At 45.5% G+C, this 20,519-nt stretch overlaps 1 protein-coding gene across 1 annotated transcript in view; it reads left to right on the top strand.

The window, feature by feature from the left end:
- PRKN (parkin RBR E3 ubiquitin protein ligase) overlaps positions 1-20,519 on the top strand; it is a gene marked incomplete at both ends in the record, with an annotated part of 1,053,566 nt that overhangs the window by 1,001,775 nt on the left and 31,272 nt on the right. The window contains one exon of the mRNA XM_079716751.1: positions 19,834-19,917. Within this exon, the coding sequence (XP_079572877.1) occupies positions 19,834-19,917 (84 nt within the window). The remainder of the gene's footprint in view (positions 1-19,833; positions 19,918-20,519) is intronic.

Here is a 20,519-nt window from a genome sequence, read left to right as displayed (position 1 = left end):
CGAAGTTTCTGTCTATGCTCTTGGAAAGGGGCCACCCCCAGGAGACTGGGTCCCTGACCCTTCGGTGTATCTATGAGCGTCAGCACATCACACGGTTATGTGCCGCTTTGTAATTTATTCTTGAAGATGCTGCTCTGGGAGCTACATGGTCATTATAACCTGGCACATTAGAAAACACAGAATGGTCTAATAGTCTGAGAGATTTTCTGTCCAAAATGCTTGTAGTATTGAAGTGTGTTCTCAACCACATAACCACAGTGTTTGAAAAATTGGCTTCCCCTGTCCTGCGTCTGCAAGACCAGCTTGTGAACTATTATAGTACACTTGTGAACCATTGTGGGGATAGTCCGGAAATGGGCAACGCTGCGCCATATTGGATGTAGCTTCCTTCACCATTTCCTAGTATTTTATTTTAATAAAGCAATGAGAAGAGGCGTCATTGTAAATATACCTCTGGACTCTTTTTTATCATCCATGGATGACTAGAATGATGTTATATGGGTACACAGTTTTTTAAATCCTGCAGCCTTTTTTGTCAATTGCATTCACACAACTCCATCTTCTTCCTTCAGACCCTTCCTATGTTCAATATGCACCGGGCACAGCTCCACTGACCCTTCCGGCCAATGGAGTGCATACAGGCTCATCAGCCCTCAGCAGTGCTGGTCTATGAACCCACCTACGAACTCATCCAAAACGCCTCTGTTAAATGAAAACTGAAAGATTCTTCATTGTTACAGAAGCAATGCATGCTTATCATAAAAAATGTTAGAAAATTATAGAAAAACTAAAAGGAAAAAAAGAAAGCAACCATAATCTTATATAGCTGGAGGTGAGATTTTTGACTCATTGCTGTAGAGCTTTCTGGTGCTTTTTACATGCATACACACACGCATACACACACATATACATTTTGTAACAGAAATGGGTTTGTGTTGAGTTAGCAGTCTTCTCCCCTTAATAGTGCATCACAGACACCTTTGTATGACCATGTTGAATGGTGACCAAACAGCCATTCATGAGGATGTGCCTTGATTTATTTAAATATTTATCTTTCGGAATGGTGCCAGTTTTCCCATGGCTTATTTTTTGCTGCATTCCTGAGTTTTCTCTAGGAAAAATTCCTAGAAGAGGAAGTTTTGGGGGCGGAAGGATGTGCATACAAGCTTTTTAAAGCTTTGAATGCAAGCATTTTCTCAGTTCTACAGAGCACATTTTTATATATCTTAACATTTCTGAAATTAGGATAAAGTTTTAAATTAATGGGGACATTTAGGATGGCAGTGTTTTTTCTTTCTTTAGTCAACCTGTTATTAAATTGAAGGTGCCCTTACAATTAATGTCTTCTTGGAATTAAGCCACCCAGCCCTGTGGACCCACCTCCCAGAATCCCACTGTACAGTGTGTGGTCCCTCCTGCTGGCAGAGCGGGGCTGGCCTGCTTTCCACCCCCTCCTCTTTTCACCTCTGCCAAATCATAAGCAGTATTGTTTCTTGTTCATCAAGGCAGCACATTTCTATATGTATGATTCACCACAAATTAATTACTATTAGCATATTTCTTAGAAATTGTAATAATGTTGGCATGACTTTGACTCTCCTTAGTGTCAAAAATATGAAACTGTGTTTACACAAATATTAAGAAATTTTAGTGACAGATATAGTGTGCTCATTATAGAGGCTTTCCTGTAAATATGATTTACATTAAATTAAACTCATCTTGATCTTAAAATTACATCTTAGTTAAAGTCCTCTAAAGTTCCATTTTATTTGAAATATCAAATGAACCTAAAGCCTTGGTTGGCTGAAGTGCATTTTTTAGTTCTGGCTGCATTTCCGTGCCCTTCAGGGATGGTGTAATTGTGTTGACCTCGTGACTCATCGTCTGAAGAATGACTGCAGATTCTCAAGTTCCAGAGCTCGGTGATGGCGCTGAGCATGACTCAGAAGCAGCACAGATTGACAGAAACAAGTTGTACTTGGTTTGCAACAGGGCTGATCACTGAACATGGAGAGAGAAGAATCCATCTCCCCTGAGTGGAATGGAAATACTGGGGGATAAAGGAGTTTAGAAATTGCTTGTTGCAAGTCAGCTTATTGTCATTAGCCTGAAAGGCATTGCCTTTGAGCTAATACTAAGAAGTCACTTTGTCGTGGTCCATGAGGCTTTGCACTCAAAGCCCCGTTGTTAGTGATGTTACAAAGCATGCTTAGGTCACAGATCAGAGGAACAGAGGAAGGAGGTCCTATCCAGTCACAGTGATGTAAGCATTAAAAAGGTTTGTATGCACTGAGCTGACGTTTCACTCCAAAAAGGACTTGGACACCTTACTTTTTGGATAGATTTGAGAAATAGCAAAACTGGGCCCATGGTGGTGGCATCGGCTTCCTTTCGGAAAGCGTCAAACCAGACTTTATAACTGAAAAAAAATTAGTGGGAAGATTTCACTGTAAATGCAAGAATTATGTCAAATCAAATTGCAAGCATTTTTAGGGAAAAAAACCCTGGAGGTCGTGAGGGTCATTCCTGTCCAGACTGTTTACTAGCATCTCCAGTCCACGGTTCATTCCCAGCGTGGACCTGTGTCAGATACAAATTTACTTGAGATCCTTGAAACTAACTTAACAGTCCCCTTTAGCAAACTAAGTGTATCCTTCAAAATTGACAGGAGCAAACATCCACTTTTTAAAAATCCACCTCTTTTAACTGCCATATTGAAAACAGCAGGTGTAAATTTGCAGGTAAGCCTCCTAATCCCCTGTTTCCACTTCCTAACTCGCCCAGGGGTCTGAAACACGGCACGGGAGCCTGCCTGGCTGTGAGTCCTTGAGGACCCTTGGTTCCCATGCACGTTCCCTAGAAAACGGCCCGGAATACTGATCACGGTGAGGCCGCTTCTAAGGAAAGGCACTCGATGGCAACTGCAGCTGCCACAAATGAGCAGCGAGATTGAAAAAGAGGTTCGTGAGCATGTGACAACAGATGACAATTAATGGGCTTCCCCCCAATCCCACTGCAAATCTTAACTGCGTGACAAAGCTGGTTTCACGCAAGCAATCTGCTCTCGGTCTGCACTAAAGTGAAGGCCTGTGAGACATGTGGGACGCAGACCCGTGTTCAGGGTAGAGAGTCAAGCAGCTGAAGGAGGTGGTGAGAGGCAGCTTTATCACTCCTGCCTTCAACGAAACTTAAAAAAAAGAAGAAAAAAAAAAAAAAACCTATGTCAGACCATCCCCACAGGAGAAGAATTCATTCCACTTTTTTTGAGACTCCAAAGGAAATTATACTCTTCTGCTGGAAGTCCAACCCAGGTTGTACAACTTTGCACTGTTGGGTTTTTTAGAAGTTGTTGCTGCCGCCTTGAAGGAGGAGGGTGTCAGGTTCTCTGCAGCAATAAAGGGGAAGTCGTGGCCGTCTGCATGCTCTCGGTGACTTTGTTGGAATGAGCATTTCCCTCCTAGGACACAGTCTTCCCGTGATGAGTATGTCACGGTGAGTCGTGTCGTGATGGGGGAGGGAAACACTATGACACCTTTTCCTCTAAACACAGAGTTGCAGAAGTGGATGATTCCATGTTCCAAGCGGCTGCGCCTGGGAGCAGTTTTCTCTCTCCCCACCGGATCGTAGCAGCAAAGGTTCCTTTAGGAGCTATTAGCCTTTTGAAAATTTGATTCTAGTCACAGGCAAAAATGAGATTTCAAAGAATAAGGCGTTAGATCTTTATAATTATCCCTGAAAACATTCGCTGAATGCCCATTGTGGCTGGCATAATCCAAGGTGTGGGGCAATTTCTGAAAGTTCAGAATAATATTAGGTCCCAACATTAGCAAGGATGTTGCCAGAAGAAAAGGGGCTGCCGTTCCACCCTGAAGATGATCGGTGCGCTGTGTGAGGGCCTCGTGGCTCTGGGTTCTCTGCCACCAAATCGAGAGGGAGGAAGGGGGCACTGCATACTGAACCGTGGACACTCCTCTGTTCATTGTTATTCGGCTTAATGAACAGAAGGATATTGGCTGAGAGGCAGCGGTGGAGATGACATTTCACTTCACTCTCCCGCGACCTGCCGTTATCTTAGCAGCTCCCAGACACAGTCCAGGTACTGGCTCTTTAGCGGCCACTTAATTAGCTGGCGTTCTACTTCCTCCGCAAAGCAATAAAATCAGGAGAAAAAAAGCACAGGCGGTGGGGAGGAGGGGGCAGCCTTGTAAGTCAGGGTTTTACTTCACACTTGAGCAAGACTCCGCAAGGTGTGTGTTGCTGGGAGATAACGGTTTTCAGGCCGCTGAAGGCACCCCTAGGCGGGCGTTATCTTGGGCTCACATGCGGCCCGAGGAGGCTTGGCGCTGCCCTGATGGAAGTGGGGGGCCGATGTGAGGGCCTCAGAGGGAATCAGCTCCCTAAGTGTGGAGGGCTTCCACCATGGTCTGCTCCTCGGGGCACAGATGCCCACCGGGGAGGATAAAGGGGCGTTGCTTCCACCACTGTTAAGAGCTGGGAACCTTCCTGAAGGAGTGTTACCAACAGAAACAGAAGCCTGAACTGTCTCAGCCCCGTGGAGACTGGTGTGTGAATGCACAGCTCAGACCCCGTCTCTGGGCTTCTCTCTTCCTTTCTGAGCAGGAATATTCATGAATAATAATTGAGGGCCCAGGTCCCGGGGCAGAGAACACCAGTAGGTCCAGGAAAACCTTAAATAAGGGATGACCGGCCTCCTGCATCCAAATGCCATGTGCCTACAAGAACTTCGTGTAGTGACGGGAACTTTTTGACATTCGTTTCAGCTTCTGTCATTAGTGACTTCATGACTTCAAGGGTGAAATCCAAGTCACGATTCTAGCTTTTAACATTAATTCTTAAGTGCTGCAGCGTTACTGGCCTTTGGTAGGGTGACCTTTACCTAATTTGCCAGGCCCCATCTAAACGACTGCACATGAAAGTCCTCTTCTGAAATCGTGTGAACGGAGGCTTCCAAAGTCGAGGCGCCAGCCTGATACTTCACACCTAAAAGCAAAAGTCCCTCACCTAAACCCCTTGGTTGGCTAAATTAGGAGACGGTAGTCATACTGGGTCTAACTAATGTGTGTAACATTGTGGATTTCTATGGCTTTACATTTATTAAGTTCATCCTATATCGTCACTTAAAGGAAGGACAGGATTGCAGACGTTAGAGGCAGGTCTTTGTCTGCAGCAATTCGGTTGTCTACTCCGTGATTAATGGTCTGTCCTTGGTACAAGATTTGACAGGGTGAGCCAGCAGGTAAATCAGGCACCCAGAGACACTGGGAAAGTTAAACGTAACTCAGGTTGGTTCTGATTTTTTGGACTTTCTTTTCACAAATAACCGTGTTTGGCAGGAAAATCCATACACTCCCATCGTGGACAGTTACACCACATTTTCTTATTTCTGATTTTCTGTTTGTGCACATCTCTCCCACATCACAGACCAAGTGAGTCTCTCAAAGGCTAAAAGTGAAGAGCATCCTTTATTAGAAAAAAAATCGAATTTCTTTCCATTAACACAGCTAATTTCTTATCTTCTCGTTTCCCACCTCGCCTTGTCCTACTCACTTATTCCGTATGGAAGGCGCTCTATTTCTTTTTGTTCTGTGTTACCTAAGCTGGCCATCTACCTCATCCAAGTAGCCCTCAGACTCAAAGAGTTCTAGAACCACACTGTCCGACGTGGTAGCCGCCAGCCACGTGAGGCAGCCAAGCAAATGGACTGCAGCTGATCTGAACTGAGATGATGTGAGGCTTCAGCACACACCAGACTTCAAAGACTCAGTGAAAAAAATGAAAAATAACAACACCTTTTATGTTGGTCACAAGTTGAAAATACAGTCTGGATATATTGGGTTAAATAAAATACTTTGTTAATGTGGCTACTAGAACATTTTAAGTTAGTCCTGTGCCTATGGACAGCTCTGTTCCAGACTGTGTCCTTTTGCCAATGGATTCCAGATCAAAAACACAAAAATGCTGCGGGCTTACACTGGCAGAGTCTATTCCTGCTGGGTTTTATTAGCAGTGCAATCGCACTGGCCAAAACTCAAGTTTCTGAGTGTTCTCTCCCACTGCCCCGTGCCCGACTCTCCTAATTAGCCATGCTGTGAGTGCTTGAGGCTTTGCAGCTCCCTGGGGCTCCCAGCCTGGTTCAGTCTGCCCACTGCAGCCCCTGCTCCTGCACTGGCCACCCAACCAGAATCCACAGCCTCCACAAAGCCACGCCTCCCACCCTGACCCACGCTCTACCTCCAGTCCCCAACCGCCCCCCCTTCTGTCTCACTTCAGCACCTCCAACTCAGTGGTCCAGAGTGAAAAGGTCCACCATCCCCTGAAAGCCCCCAGCACTTGCACTGTCCCAGACCTGGAATGAGCACCATTCAGGGACCCATCATTTGACCAGACTCAGCTGGGTCTCAATTTACTCTCCACTTCCTCCTGGAGACCTAGCCTGACTGCCCAGGCTGGTGGCTGCACACATCCTGTGCCTCCCCAAAACCTTGTCCACCATGACAATTAGGACACAGGTGAATAGAAACTCCTTGAGGTCAAGAAGAGTGCCCAGCGTGTTCACCACTCACACTGCCTAGCACAGCACCTGGCACATAGTACGTTCTCAATAAATACTTGCTGGCTGGAGGGAGGGCTGGCTAGAGGGAGGGAGGGGTGAACTGTGACTCACGTGAGACTGAAAACTGTATCTTATGCATCCTTGTATGCCCTCAGGGCACCTGGCACACAGTGTGTGTGCTCAGTAAATTTTGATTGAACGAATGAGCTCGAGCAGTGCTTCTAACCTGCAGTGTGCACACAGGTCATCAGGGATCTTATTAAAATGCAGATTCTGATTCAGCATTTCTGGGCAGGGCCTGAGATTCTGCCTTGAGCTCCCAGGCGATGCTGGTGCTGCTGGTCTAGGGGCACATTTTAAGTCACAGGGAAGCAGAGGTTGGTGCCGTTACATCAGTTGGGTCCTCAGCATAGCTGGGCTTCCCTCAATTCGTGTGTCATCTCCTGACTGACAGTGGCTATTCCAGGCGTCCTCCATCCTTAACTCCAGAAGAGTAATAGCTGGCATCATGCTAATCAGAAGTAATCTCCTTCAGGCAGCCTTCTCATCAGCAAACTGCTGTCCCAGGATTTTGCCTTCCCACGAGCTGAAAAGTGGCCCTCCTTTTAAACCACCACCTTGGAGCGTTTAGGATTTCCTGGCCTTGACTTCCTCCACGGCTTTCCTCCCACTCTTACTCACCCTCTTTCTAGCATCTTCATTCTCCCTTTTCATTTTCTTTTTCTGTTTTCAGACCAATTCAGACCCCTCTGTCGTGAAGCCTTCTCCACTCCATCATCCCTGGGACCTTAGCCTCCGAACTTGGCTACTAATTGCTTCAAGGGACCAAAAATGTCTTGGTCTCATTCCTCCTGTTCCCTGGGCCAGGCTCCTCATGGCTGGATTCCCATGACACTGGGCTCTCCTCATGCTTTTCAGAAGTTTAGAGTTTTCCAGCTCCTACCACTCATTCGTTTTACAAATGTCTGTCCATCCTGCCTACGCGACAACTGCTCTGCTAGCCCTGGCATTATAAACAGGATTAATTCTGGCAGAATGTGAGGTCTGTGCTGAGCATTTAAGGGTGACTGGGTGCTCCGTGAGTGAAGAGAGCGGGAAAGGACGAGGGGCGGCCCCAGGCAGGTGTGGTCCTACAGGTGTGCAGGGACCCCTCCTTCTGGGTCCCCTGCCCTTACCCCTCAAATTAACTCTTTGAATTTCTGCTCTTTCATCCCAGTCTTCTTTTCCACAACAATCACATGGGATTTGAGTTGACGTGAATTTGAAGTGGCTGCACCCTGTCCAGATGGAAATCTGCAGCAGGCAGCACCCTAGTTTAGGAGGGGGGTCGGGAACGGGGGAGGGATTTTTCCAAGCTGTTAGCAGAGAGGTGAGAGACTAGCCTAACGTTAGAACCACTGCCCGAAGAGGGGACGGAATGCGAGGGGCAGAAAAGCAAACGCCACTGCGGCCAAACCCCAACCCAACCCGGGGCTCTTCTCTGGGAGTTGCTGCAGACTTGCATCCTTGGACACTTCAGCACATGACTCTGGGCTGTTGTCCTCCAGGTCTTTGTTCTCCATAAGCATCATCTCTCCTACTGAGTTGTAAACGCCTTGAACTGGGTGCACCTGGCGTGCGGCAGACAGACAGTGACCACCTACTATGTTCCAGACACTGGATCTGGGGAAAACAAGGGTGAATAAGATTCAAATCCTCTTCATTTAGAAGAGGGGATAAGTGAGAATAGTTTCATATAGAGAGACAAACATTTCATCGAGGAATATAAGAAAGAGACAGTACTGGAGAGAACAATACCCTGACCTTTTTTGGCTGAGGCTATGGAGAGAGGGGTGGGAACAGGGACATTCCCAAGGCACCTATAAAACCGCCTAACACATAGTAAAGGTTTGACAAGCTGCAAAACCTCCAAAGACAAACATCTCTAAGATGTGCCAGTGGGAGTGCCCCCAACACTGTTAGCACCTTTCCAAGGCTGACCCTGACCGGAGTTGCCTGGGGCTGGGCCCAGGCATTCAAGGGAAGCATGCATCTCCCCTGCTGTGCTAGCGAGCAGAAAGATGCCCACAGGCATATGGGACACATGGGGCTCAAACTGCCATATGGCTTGAATTTCACATTTGGACTGGCAGAGTGTAACCGTTTTTACAGAGCCTAGTGCCTTTCTACAGATTGTAAATGATAAGGTCACAAGGATTAAAAACCAGTTAAAAATTATAGAAGACATATGTTATGCATTTTACTAACGAATGGCCATATTCAAACATGTTCACTAATGAATGGCAATATTTGAAAGTGGTGTTGAATTTGATACTCTGTGACCGGTGCTCCTTTTCTGGAAGGAGCCAAATGCTCCATAAGGTTTGGGAAATGCTCACTGGAAAGCAACATTGAGCCGGCCTTGTAAGATGTTAAAGGGGATTTTCACTCAGATGCAGAAATTTACCCGCCAAGAAGTTTGTTTAGAGGAACAAGGATGCTGTGAAAACCATCATCAAATACTTGCAAGAGTCCCAGCTTGCAGCTAAATCCTACTTTAGCCTTTGGAAACAAGGGGAGCGGTGAAGTGAGGGAGGGGGCTGGGGATGTGGAGTGTGGGATGGGGGCAGCACCACGGGAATCCTTCTTTAAAACGGTTACAGCGGGCTTCCCTCGTGGCGCAGTGGTTGAGAGTCTGCCTGCCGATGCAGGGGACACGGGTTCGTGCCCCGGTCCGGGAAGAACCCACATGACCTGGAGCGGCTGGGCCCGTGAGCCATGGCCGCTGAGCCTGCCTGTCCGGAGCCTGTGCTCCGCAACGGGAGAGGCCACAGCAGTGAGAGGCCCGCGTACCGCAAAAAAAAAAAAAAAAAAAAAAAAAACGGTTACAGAAAGAGAGAGTGAGACAGGAAGTGTGGAGGCTTGGGGAGAGCGGATCACTGCCATCGGTCACACCTGTCACACTCCCCCAGGGTCCCTGCCCGTTGCTGTCATTGCTGTCCTCCTGGCAGGGCAGCGGCAGGGGTGCTGAGTCTGCTCTGCTCAGAGCTGAGGCCCAGGACGCAGCCTCCGGCAACTGACCGTGCCACTCCCTCGTCTCCTGTTTCCTTCTCCCTCACCTGGACCCCCAGTTTGTTGGCTGTCAGTGTTTAAAGCCACCGAAGCTAAAGTTCGCTTAGAGTCCTTTTCCCGCCATGAGGATGAATCCAGGCCAGTCCAAACAAGGAGGAGACGAGCCCCGAGCACCTTGTTTCAGAGCCCAGGCAGGGGCAGCAGGGAGATGATGGAGGGCCGGCTGCAGGCCCCTCCTGACCCTGGTTCAGCCGGCTGGACAGGACTCAGAAGTGACTCGGAGTTACTTCTCTGGCCAGGCACACGTCTTTGCAGAAATCCAACATGGATAAAGAAGGCCTTAGCAGAAGTGCTGTGAGTTAGAGATTGTTTTGTTTTGTTCGGGTTTGACAAAGGCCCTGATTGGTGACAGCACGCTGGAGGGGAGGCGGGGCGGGTCATCCCTCACACACCTCACTGCAGGGCCCGGGACCCACGCAGGCTCCACCGAGAGCAGGCTCGCAAAAGCAATACAGGTGTAAACTTCCCACACCCTGTGATCCAGCTATTTCACTTCTAGAACTTCATCCTACAGATTTCCTTTCACACGTGCAAAATGACCTACGGAGAAGGATGTTCCCCGCAGCTTTGTTTATAATGGCAAAATATCGGAAAGGGCCTAAATGCTCATCCGTAGGGTGCTGGTTAAATGAATTCCGATACATCTATCAACTTGAATATCGTGTGGCTGTTGAGGAAAAATTCAGCTGTTCAGGGTTGCTCAACACGCACTGATATAGGACAGGCTGTAAATGTATTAAATGAAAAAGCAAGGTGCAGAACACATTACATAAAGCAATATTCTATATACCATTTTTAGTCTCGAAATAGCTTTTATATATGCAGGTGACAGTGATTGTCTGTGGAAAGCTTTGTAAGCTGACTGAGGAGGAAGGGAGACTTATTTTTCACTATTTGCCTTTTGCACCCTCTGAATTTGTGCTGTGTGCATGTATTATTCACTCAAAAAATATATAAACCATTTAAAAAAACCCAGACTATGTGAATTGTATCCCGATAAAGCTGTTTTTGAGCAAGGAAAAACAAATGGTCAAGAAGCATTTTTAAGTTTGAAAAAACTGTAAATATTTTAAAGTAGGAAATAAGTTCAAATATTTTTGTCTATGATTATACATTGGACAGTTCATTTCCCAGGAGTATCATCACCAGGCGCACCACCCACACAGTTCGGAGCATTTATTAGGCGCCTCTCTTAATTTAAGGTTCCATGTTGAACGTACGTTCGCAGATATGGTCTCTTGTATGAGCTCATCTCTAATAGGTTCTGAGACAGATGGTAATAAAGTTTCCCATTAGATCATACTCACAGTAAGTGTATAAATTAAGACTCTGCACAACCAAAAGACTGAATGGATACATACTTGTACTTGATTGAGATCATGATGCTGTAGGAAAAGGGAATTTTCAGAGTTCCTTTAAGAACGCCTGTGAATGGAAATTAAACTAAGGAGAGTAAGGGGCTTTTCATGGTAGCGAACCTAAAGCAAAAATAATTCAGGGGATGGGGTAGGGCGGGAGTGTAGAGGTCACAGTATTTTGTGGGAACATAGACGGCATTGTGTAACCATCCTTGATGATTTGTACAGAATTTGAAAAATACAGAAGAGTTCAGCTACTGAGCTCTATCCAGCTTCCTTGAAATTATTTCTTTTTAACCATTTGGAGATTGCATGTAAAAGATTGTTGTATTTAGAGCATGGCACAGTTTAAGACTGCTTCCCACCATGAGATTCTGTGATTCTAAGATGTTGTGTACTTGAAAGGAAATAACCTGACTTTCTTCCTTTCGAACTTGTGTCTTAGCGCGTTATAATCTAACACCATTTCCGTTCTGTGGCACTGTCTTGTCAGAACCAGTTTTCCATATATCAGCGGCTAGTCACCCCATGGGGAGCCTCCCTCTTTTGATATACTATTTTTAATGCACTGGGGCTGAATCTCATATATCACTGCTGCCATCTTCTGGAAAGTCATACACCTAAAAGAAAAATATTTCCTCTATTCCCAAAGAAGTACAAATGTGTGCGTCATCGTTTTGATGTTTCCCTTGAATATAGTAAGGGGTCCTGAGATGATATTTGATTCTCTCCTGTTCTTTTAACACAGAACTTCAGAGCTGTGGAAGAAAAATAAATGGCACATAATAAAATGCTTTTGTAATAGATGCTGCCGTGATAGAAAACAAGCACAAAGAACTTTGGGCTTTCGCATAGAGATCACTCACCTTTGAGGGTCAGACCCTTATCCTGAGGTTCATCGCTTGTAGGTGCCGACTGGCTCTCACCTTTACTGATAATAACCACTTGCGTGTTCTGAATGCATTTGAGGCTGTTCATTTCATCCCTTTTTATGCTTCCAAAGAGAAAATATACATACATATCCTTTTGAATGTCTCCATTATGGGCGTATGGGAAATCAAACTCCAACATCAATCAAATGACTTGTCTACTGACATGATACTGAATGATAAGCGTGACGGGCAGTTTATTTAGCTGTATGGTAGTGTGGGATTTCCTACGGGGAGTGACAGTGACGGCACCTCTGCGTGTACGCGAGGAACGAGAGGTCAGTATCCCTTTCTCTACTGCAGTTATGGGGAGCTGCCAAGCTTGGCGCTTCCCACGAGGTCCTCAGTTTCACTCAGGCCTTCACAGAACAACAGCAATTATTAGTATATTGAGAACTGCTTTAATTAACAAGGTGCTTTACTATCACCTTACTTTTCTATGGAATTTTTTTGCTTATAAAACACTGTAACTCCATGAGAAAACCATTTCTCCTATTTACTAGTGCCAGAAACTGGGTTAAATATTAATTATCTTATTATTTCTTCTTTACAGGTGCAGAAAGCTAAAGCAAAGAGATGTTAGGATCACACAGATAATAAATGGTAGAGAAGGGCCTCTGAGTCCAGGTCTCTCTGACTTCAAAGACTTTACTTTTAAACACTAAATTGTATCTGAGTTTTTAAAATACAAATATCGCTGTCTGATTTCAGGAATTACAATATGCTATTCTTTTATATGTTGTCCAAGTCCAAGATTTTATTCACCCAAAATAAATACTCAACACATATTAACCGCAAGGCAAAAAAATATGACTTGAATGGTAAGAATAGTTTGGCTATTACTTACTAGAAAAAAAAAAGTGTCTTATTGAACTTATCCTTTATTGAATAGTTGTCTTAAAATTGTATACTTCAGGGGCTTCCCTGGTGGCGCAGTGGTTGAGAGTCCGCCTGCCGATGCAGGGGACGCGGGTTCATGCCCTGGTCCGGGAAGATCCCACGTGCCGCGGAGCGGCTGGGCCCGTGAGCCATGGCCGCTGAGCCTGCGTGTCCGGAGCCTGTGCTCCGCAACGGGAGAGGCCACGACAGTGAGAGGCCTGTGTACCGCAAAAAAAAAAAAAAAAAAAAAAAAAAAAAAAATTGTATACTTCATCTTAGGCATTTAGGATGAGCTAATTACTACCGTTAAGTGAGAAGTTTGGCACCGACCAGACAGGCAGCTGCTCCAAAGAGAAAAGTGTGTTGGATCACCAGGTTCGCCAGGTTCGCTGTCGGATAAAGGGAAGCCATCACACTACTGGGAGTGATTAACTTGTTCCTGGTGTTGACTTCTAAGACGCATCGTCCTGTGGGTACTCGGGATTAAAAACAAACAGTGGGAGAGAATTCCTTCTCGGTCCACTTGTTAGGACTCCGTGCTCTCATTGCCAGGGGCCCGGGTTCGATCCCTGGTTGGGGAAATAAGATCCCACAAGCCTTGCAGCACAGCCAAAGAAAAAGGGAGGGGGGAAGACTTAAATTACAATTTTTCAAATAACATAGACAATTCAAAAGTTGTCTTTTATATCAGTTCTTTTGCAAAAGAATAACTGACCTAGTATAAATAAACTGACCTAGTAAAACTTCTGTAGGAGCTTAGCTGTATCAACCAAGGTTTCACCAGAGAGACAGAACCAGTAGGAGATAAATATAAATATAGATTATCTAGGCATGTTCAGCTGTCCCCATAGATCTGTAGATATATAAAGAGATATCTATAGATATAGCTACAGTAGATATCTAGTATATATTTATATATAAATATCTCTACGTCTAATATATCTGTATCTATAGAGAGATGTTGATTGCAAGGAATTGGCTTATGTGATTATGGGGATTATGGGGCTACCTAGGCAAGTCCCAAATCCACAGGGCAGGCTGCCAGGACGGGCAGGCTGGAACTCTATTGTCCACAGGTGAACCCTCTTCTTGAGGAAGCTTCAGGTCTGCTCTTAAAAACCTTTCAGCTAATTGAATCAATCCCAACCAGATCATCTAGGACTGTCTCTCTTCACTGAGAAACCTAGATTAGTGTTTGCTTGAATAGGCTATAGTCTAGCCAAGTTGGCACATAAAATCAACATCACAGGCACTAAGGTAATACAGTCCATAGATATTGCTTTTTAATCATATGTAATAAGGAGATAGAGTTTAGAGAACCAATAGAATAAGTATGTATTACTGTTATGATTTTTAAAAGGCTTTAAAAATTCTTTTTTTAAAACATGCAAAAATTATTAGCATTTATCAGATCTATCTCAAAAGAAAATAATCCAGGAAAAGTATACAATATAACTGTGTGGTAGTCTCTTCCATTCAGTTAGTATTTACTCACAAGCCATCCTAAAAGAGTCTCAGCAAATAAGAGCCCACAGTTGATGACTAATAAACCCCTGGGGAGATTGCAGCCTTCTACATTATTGGTTAAAGCCAGACCCATGTGCCCCAGAAAGGAGACAGGCAGGTTGTCAGAGTGAATATGAAAATATTGGAGCCAGATGTTTTCTCCTCAAGCTCTTTGGAAATACCTGTGCCCCTAGGAGTTTTTGCAAACAGACCCAAAACATTATCTCAAGGAGTTTTGTATCTGCCTAAGCCAGAGTTCCCCAAACTTCCTCTGTTCACCATGCCCCTAGTGGCTTGGTAAATTTTTCCTGGTGCTTCTAGGCCAAAAGAAACGCCTAACAGTTCTGTTTATTAAATAATTAGGTCCACATAACATAGTAAGAATTAATGTCTTAACAACTTCATAGCCATTTGAAAAAATAGTTCACATAAATTGAAAGAAAAAAATATATATATTATTTATTTATTTATTTATTTATTTTGCGGTACGCGGACCTCTCACTGTTGTGGCCTCTCCTGTTTCGGAGCACAGGCTCCAGACGCGCAGGCTCAGCGGCCATGGCTCACGGGCCTAGCCGCTCCGCGGCATGTGGGATCTTCCCGGACCAGGGCACGAACCCGTGTTCCCTGCATCGGCAGGCGGACTCTCAATCACTGCGCCACCAGGGAAGCCCAGAAAAAAATATTTTTATTTCATTCTTAAATAACTACATCTCCTGGTCCAAAGAGATGCTCACCTGGCAGCTGTCTTTTTATCACAGTAACCTCCAAAAATCCCATTTTGCAAAAACATGATGTCATCAAAAGGAGGGTAGCACAATCTACATTAACACCATGAACAGCCTTGAGTTAGTAATTCACAGTGTCCAACAGATGCTGAGTGTCACTGTGCTTTTCCTCAAAAATTTAAAAGATCCCACTCCACCCCTGTGAGCTTGTTGTGACACCCCAGGGCTCCTTCATACACAGTTTGAGAACTGAAGTCCTAAGCATTTGTACAAGCACCTGGTTGACAGTCTTGAGTTCTGGATAACTTAATTAAAAACCTGAACTTTCAGTAATGCATATATGTCGATGCTACTCTCACTTTGCCCCAGCTTCCCCCTCCCACCCCACGTCCTCCAAATGTAAAATAGTTGGCTAGTGGGAAGCAGCAGCATAACACAGGGAGATCAGCTTGGCGCTTTGCGGATGACCTAGAGGGGTGGGATAGGGAGGGTGGGAGGGAGGCTCAAGAGGGAGGGGATAGGGGGATATATTATGCGTATGGCTGATTCACTTTGGTGTACAACAAAAACTAACACAGTGTTGTGAAGCAATTATACTCCAATAAAGATATATTAAAAAAAAAAAAGCCAACGCTGAAACCCCCCCAAAAAAACCTGAACTTTTTCTTTTTTTTTTTACATCTTTATTGGAGTATAATTGCTTTACAAACCCTGAACTTTTTTTAGGTCAAATCAGACCTTCTAGATATTTCCTCATTTTGTATGAGACAGATTTATTTAACTAGGAAGCCCATGGCACAATGTATCTAAATTTAAGTTATACTCTCTGAATAGGCGCAAATTAGCAAGTGCATTAATGCCAAATTATCACCAACACATTTTTTCAGCTTTCACTTGCCTTTTGCCATACTGAAGTGGTGAGGGTTTAATTTTTATAGGCTCTTTCTTTTCTGTTTTTTTTAAATTTATATACATATATATATATATAGTCTATTCTTTGTAGTACTAGTATGAAAGGGAATTTAACGTCTTTGTGTCAGGAAAGTCCTATTTATTCTGACAAACTGATCAACCTCCAGAGTGTTCCTCTACCATGAAACTGATTTTATATCTCATCCCCGAGCTAATAAGATGTGAAACATTTTCCCTGTCACGCCAAGAGATCAGACTTGCTTCCATGAATAGCAGTGGGGTGAAATCACACAGTGAGCTCTTCTCAGTGATTGAACCATACAGTTCACAGTTTTTCAACATAAGAACAGAGTGATGGGTCTGAGACAAACCCAAAGATGAGCAGATACATTAAAAAAAAAAAAAAAGCCTTAAGAAAGGACTCTACGATCCAATTCCTTCACTGTTCACTGCATTAGCTGTCAGTTCAGGGAAAATTAAACTGTCAGAAATTAAAACCTGGTGGTCTTGGTGATTTGTGTAATGACATCCTGACACATACCCCTCTCCCACCAACATGAACCTTTAAGGAAAGTTTATATCCCACAAAACGTGGGCTCATTCTCTTTGCTGTGAGAAGAAATAATCTGTAACACTCTGAAAGTGCTGGCGAGAAGAGAGATGGTGACATAGCTGTAGAAGAGGCCTTTTCCTTATAAAATACTTGTCTTTCTTGTTTGTTATGTCCTGAGATTAAAATGATCTTCAGATGAGTTGTTAAAACAAGAAATTGACCATGGGGACGGAGGGGAAGCTGTTTCCGTGGTGGAGACAACGTGAAGGGAAAAAATGTCTTGGGGACTTCCCTGGTGGCGCAGTGGTTAAGAATCCGCCTGCCGGGGCTTCCCTGGTGGCGCAGTGGTTGAGGGTCCGCCTGCTGATGCAGGGGATACGGGTTCGTGCCCCACTCCGGGTGGATCCCATGTGCCGCAGAGTGGCTGGGCCTGTGAGCCATGGCCACTGAGCCTGTGCGTCCGGAGCCTGTGCTCCGCGACGGGAGAGGCCACAACAGTGAGAGGCCCGCGTACCAAAAAAAAAAAAAAAAAAAAAAAAAGAATCCGCCTGCCAATGCAGGGGACACGGGTTCGAGCCCTGCTCCGGGAAGATCCCACATGCCGCGGAGCAACTAAGCCCGTGCGCCACAACTACTGAGCCTGCGCTCTAGAGCCTGCGAGCCACAACTACTGAGCCCACGTGCCACAACTACTGAAGCCCGTGCACCTAGAGCCTGTGCTCTGCAACAAGAGAAGCCACCGCAATGAGAAGCCCGTGCACCGCAACAAAGAGTAGCCCCCGCTCGCCACAACTAGAAGAAGGCCACACGCAGCAACAAAGACCCAACGGAGCCAAATATTATAAATTATTTATTTTTTTATTTATTTTTAAATGTCTTGGAAGGGCTGTTGTTTTGAGGTGAGGTAGAATATTGATGTATTTTGGTAAAGCTGGGTTTTTTCTATATCCTGTTTGTTCATCAGTTCGAATTGGTCTCATCTTAAGCAAAACTGAGCTAAATTTCTGGCTTATGCTATTGAACATGAATTTGAGAACTTTCAAGCCTCTGGAGCTTTTTTGAGGCTTCCAGACATCCAGTGCCATCGCTATATTTGTTATCGATTGCCATGTAAAAAGCACCCCAAAACTTAGTGATTTAAAACAGCGACAATCTCGTTCCTGCTTTACTTTATTTTGTTTTTGCCCACAAACCTGTAATTTGGACAGAGCCCTGTGCAGACAGTTTGTGTCTGTTCCATGTGGGGTCAGCTGGGGCAGCTCATCCAGGGGCTGGAAGACCCACTTGAGCCATGACTCGGACACATGGCCGGCAAGTTGGTGCTGGCCGTTGGCTGGGGGCCTCAGTTCCTCTCCACGTGGGCCTCTCCGTGGGTGGCAGGACTTCAAGAGCAAATGTCCCAAGAGACAGAGAGTGGAAGCCGCCAGTTTCTTAAGGCCTGGGCCCCAAAAGTGGCATACCATCGCTTCTACCATGTAACACTGGTCAAGCAGTCAGTACATCCGGATTTAAGCAGAAGGGGTCTAGAGCCTACTTCTCAATGGGAGGAGTATCAGATCCCACTGGGCCTGTTCTCTAAAACCACCACCATCACCCCCGTGCCATACTCGTTGACCATGCTCACTTCTCTGCTAGAGCATCTTCTCCAAATACAGCTTCTGCTGTGAGAGATGTTACTCCCCAACTAGTAAAATAAATGGTCGTTGAAGCAGAACAGTTTTCTAGTGAAGCGTCTCCTTCTCCAGCTGTGAAATAAAGTAGAGGAAGAACAGTGCCTAGCTGGCATCTCCTTAAAGCTTAGAACATATTGTGTGCCAGGCCTGCTTACAGCCACTTAGTATGTGTCATCCCACCTACCTCTCATGATGGTCATGTAGGGTAGATATCATTGTTACCCTGGTTTTTCAAAGGAGGAGACTGAGGCACAGATGCCAAGGCAGCTGTCCCAAGGTGTCTTGGTCGTCAACTGATGGGATGGTGACTCCAATCCAGTGTGTCACACTGAAGAGCTCACGCCCTAAGCCACCACAGCATCTCCAGAGCAGGGCTGGGGGTTGGGAAGTGCGTTCCGAAGGGGCCCGGTGATGCCAGGCGGTCGTAGGATAACTTCCTTTTCCAGCATTCACTTCTCCAGTTTCCTTCTCTGTCAGATGGAGGGTGGAGGACCATTGGCTCCTGGGTACCTTCCAACCCGAAAGGAGCTGTGAGTACTGGAAGGAGCACGGTCACTGGGTGAGAAGCTTCGCTTCAGCCTGTGCATTCGCTTCCTGGGGCTGCCAGGGGCTTAAACAACAGGAACTTACCTTCTCACAGTCGTGGAGTCTGAGAGTCTGAGAACAAGGGGGCAGCAGGGTTTGTTTCTTCTGAGGCCTCTCTCCTTGGCTTGCAGTCGGTCACCTTCTCCCCTGTCGGCACATGGTCGTGTCTCAGCCCCTGTGTGTCTGTGTCCTAATCTCCTCCTATAAGGACGCCAGTCGTATTGCATTAGGCCCACCCTAATGACCTCATTTTACCTCACTTACCTCTTTAAAGGCCTTGTCTCCACATGCAGTCACATTCTGAGGTACGGGGGGTTAAGGTTTCCACATATGAATCCGTAGGGCACAAAATTCAACCCACAACAGCCCATTTCTTCTTTCCACAATAGACTTTCAATACAAAAATGAGTCCTTTAACATGGATATATATATATCCTCTCTATACGTAAACAAATATTAGATATGAAATTCTTGAATGAAATTGTTTTCCTCACATTCTAACACTAATAACTCTTTACTACAGGTATTTCTTTGCATTACTGTATCTTCTGCTAGGCTAGAAACTTCTTGAAGAGAGGAAATGTGACGCATTCATTTTTGAAACCCTGCTGCAGTGCTCAGAACATTCTTTAGTAAAGAGTGAACAGTTCCATCAAAATATGACTTTATTTCTCTCTGCAAAAAGTAATTTGGGGGCTTCCCTGGTGGCGCAGTGGTTGAGAGTCTGCCTGCCGATGCAGGGGACACGGGTTCGTGCCCCGGTCTGGGAAGATCCCACATGCCGCGGAGCGGCTGGGCCCGTGAGCCATGGCCGCTGAGCCTGCGTGTCCGGAGCCTGTGCTCCGCAACGGGAGAGGCCACAACAGTGAGAGGCCCACGTACCGCAAAAAAAAAAAAAAGTAATTTGGCACACAAACGATCACCCAAGTCAGAGGCAGGAGTAAAATGAACTTGGAAAAGAAAAACATGTTGTGACCAAGTGCAACCAGCAAGCCCCTCTCTAACCTGCATTTGTCCTCCTGCAGTTCGTCTTTTGCCGGGATTGTAAGGAACCGTACCATGAAGGTGAATGCAGTGCCCTGTTTGAAGCCTCAGGAGCAGTTACTCAGGTACAGTGCCCTCTTCCTTCCTCAAAGCAGGGCTCAGGCTATGGGGGTGAGAGCTGTTTCCTGGAGACCATCGAAGGTTCCAATCTGAAAAAATCAGGGCCAGTTTAGTAGCCTACAGCCATGGTGATGGGGCTCTGGCCTCCCGGCCATCGGTCCCCCCAGAACCACTTCCTTCCTCCGGGCGAGCTGTAGACTTCCCAGTGGCCATGTGTGGTGTGTTGGTACTTCCATGAGAGTTTTACCCCAGAGGTAAGTGGATTAGGGATAAGGTATCGTAGCATGATCAGAGGAGTCTTTAGAAAAGAGAGAAAACCATTCAACAACCTCTCAAACAGGGAAATCAATACTGGCCTCACATTATTTTTTTTCAAAAGTGCCTTTGTTTAAAATCTTTGGTGAAAACTCTCTCCATGAATGAAGTGGTAGACGTATTGCAGTATTATATGATGCAAGGATATCATTGTCTTTTTAGCAATATTGGTACTGAACTCAGGTCCGGCTGCTCACCGCTGGAAAATCAATACCCAAGAGGCAGTTGTTGGTAGGAAGGAAAATTGCTTTTAATCAGAAAGCCAGCAGTCTGGGGAGATGGTAGACTCAGT

The sequence above is a fragment of the Hyperoodon ampullatus genome, assembly GCF_949752795.1.
Source record: "Hyperoodon ampullatus genome assembly, chromosome: 12".
Lineage (NCBI taxonomy): Eukaryota > Metazoa > Chordata > Mammalia > Artiodactyla > Ziphiidae > Hyperoodon > Hyperoodon ampullatus.
This window is presented reverse-complemented; position numbering and strand designations above follow the sequence as displayed.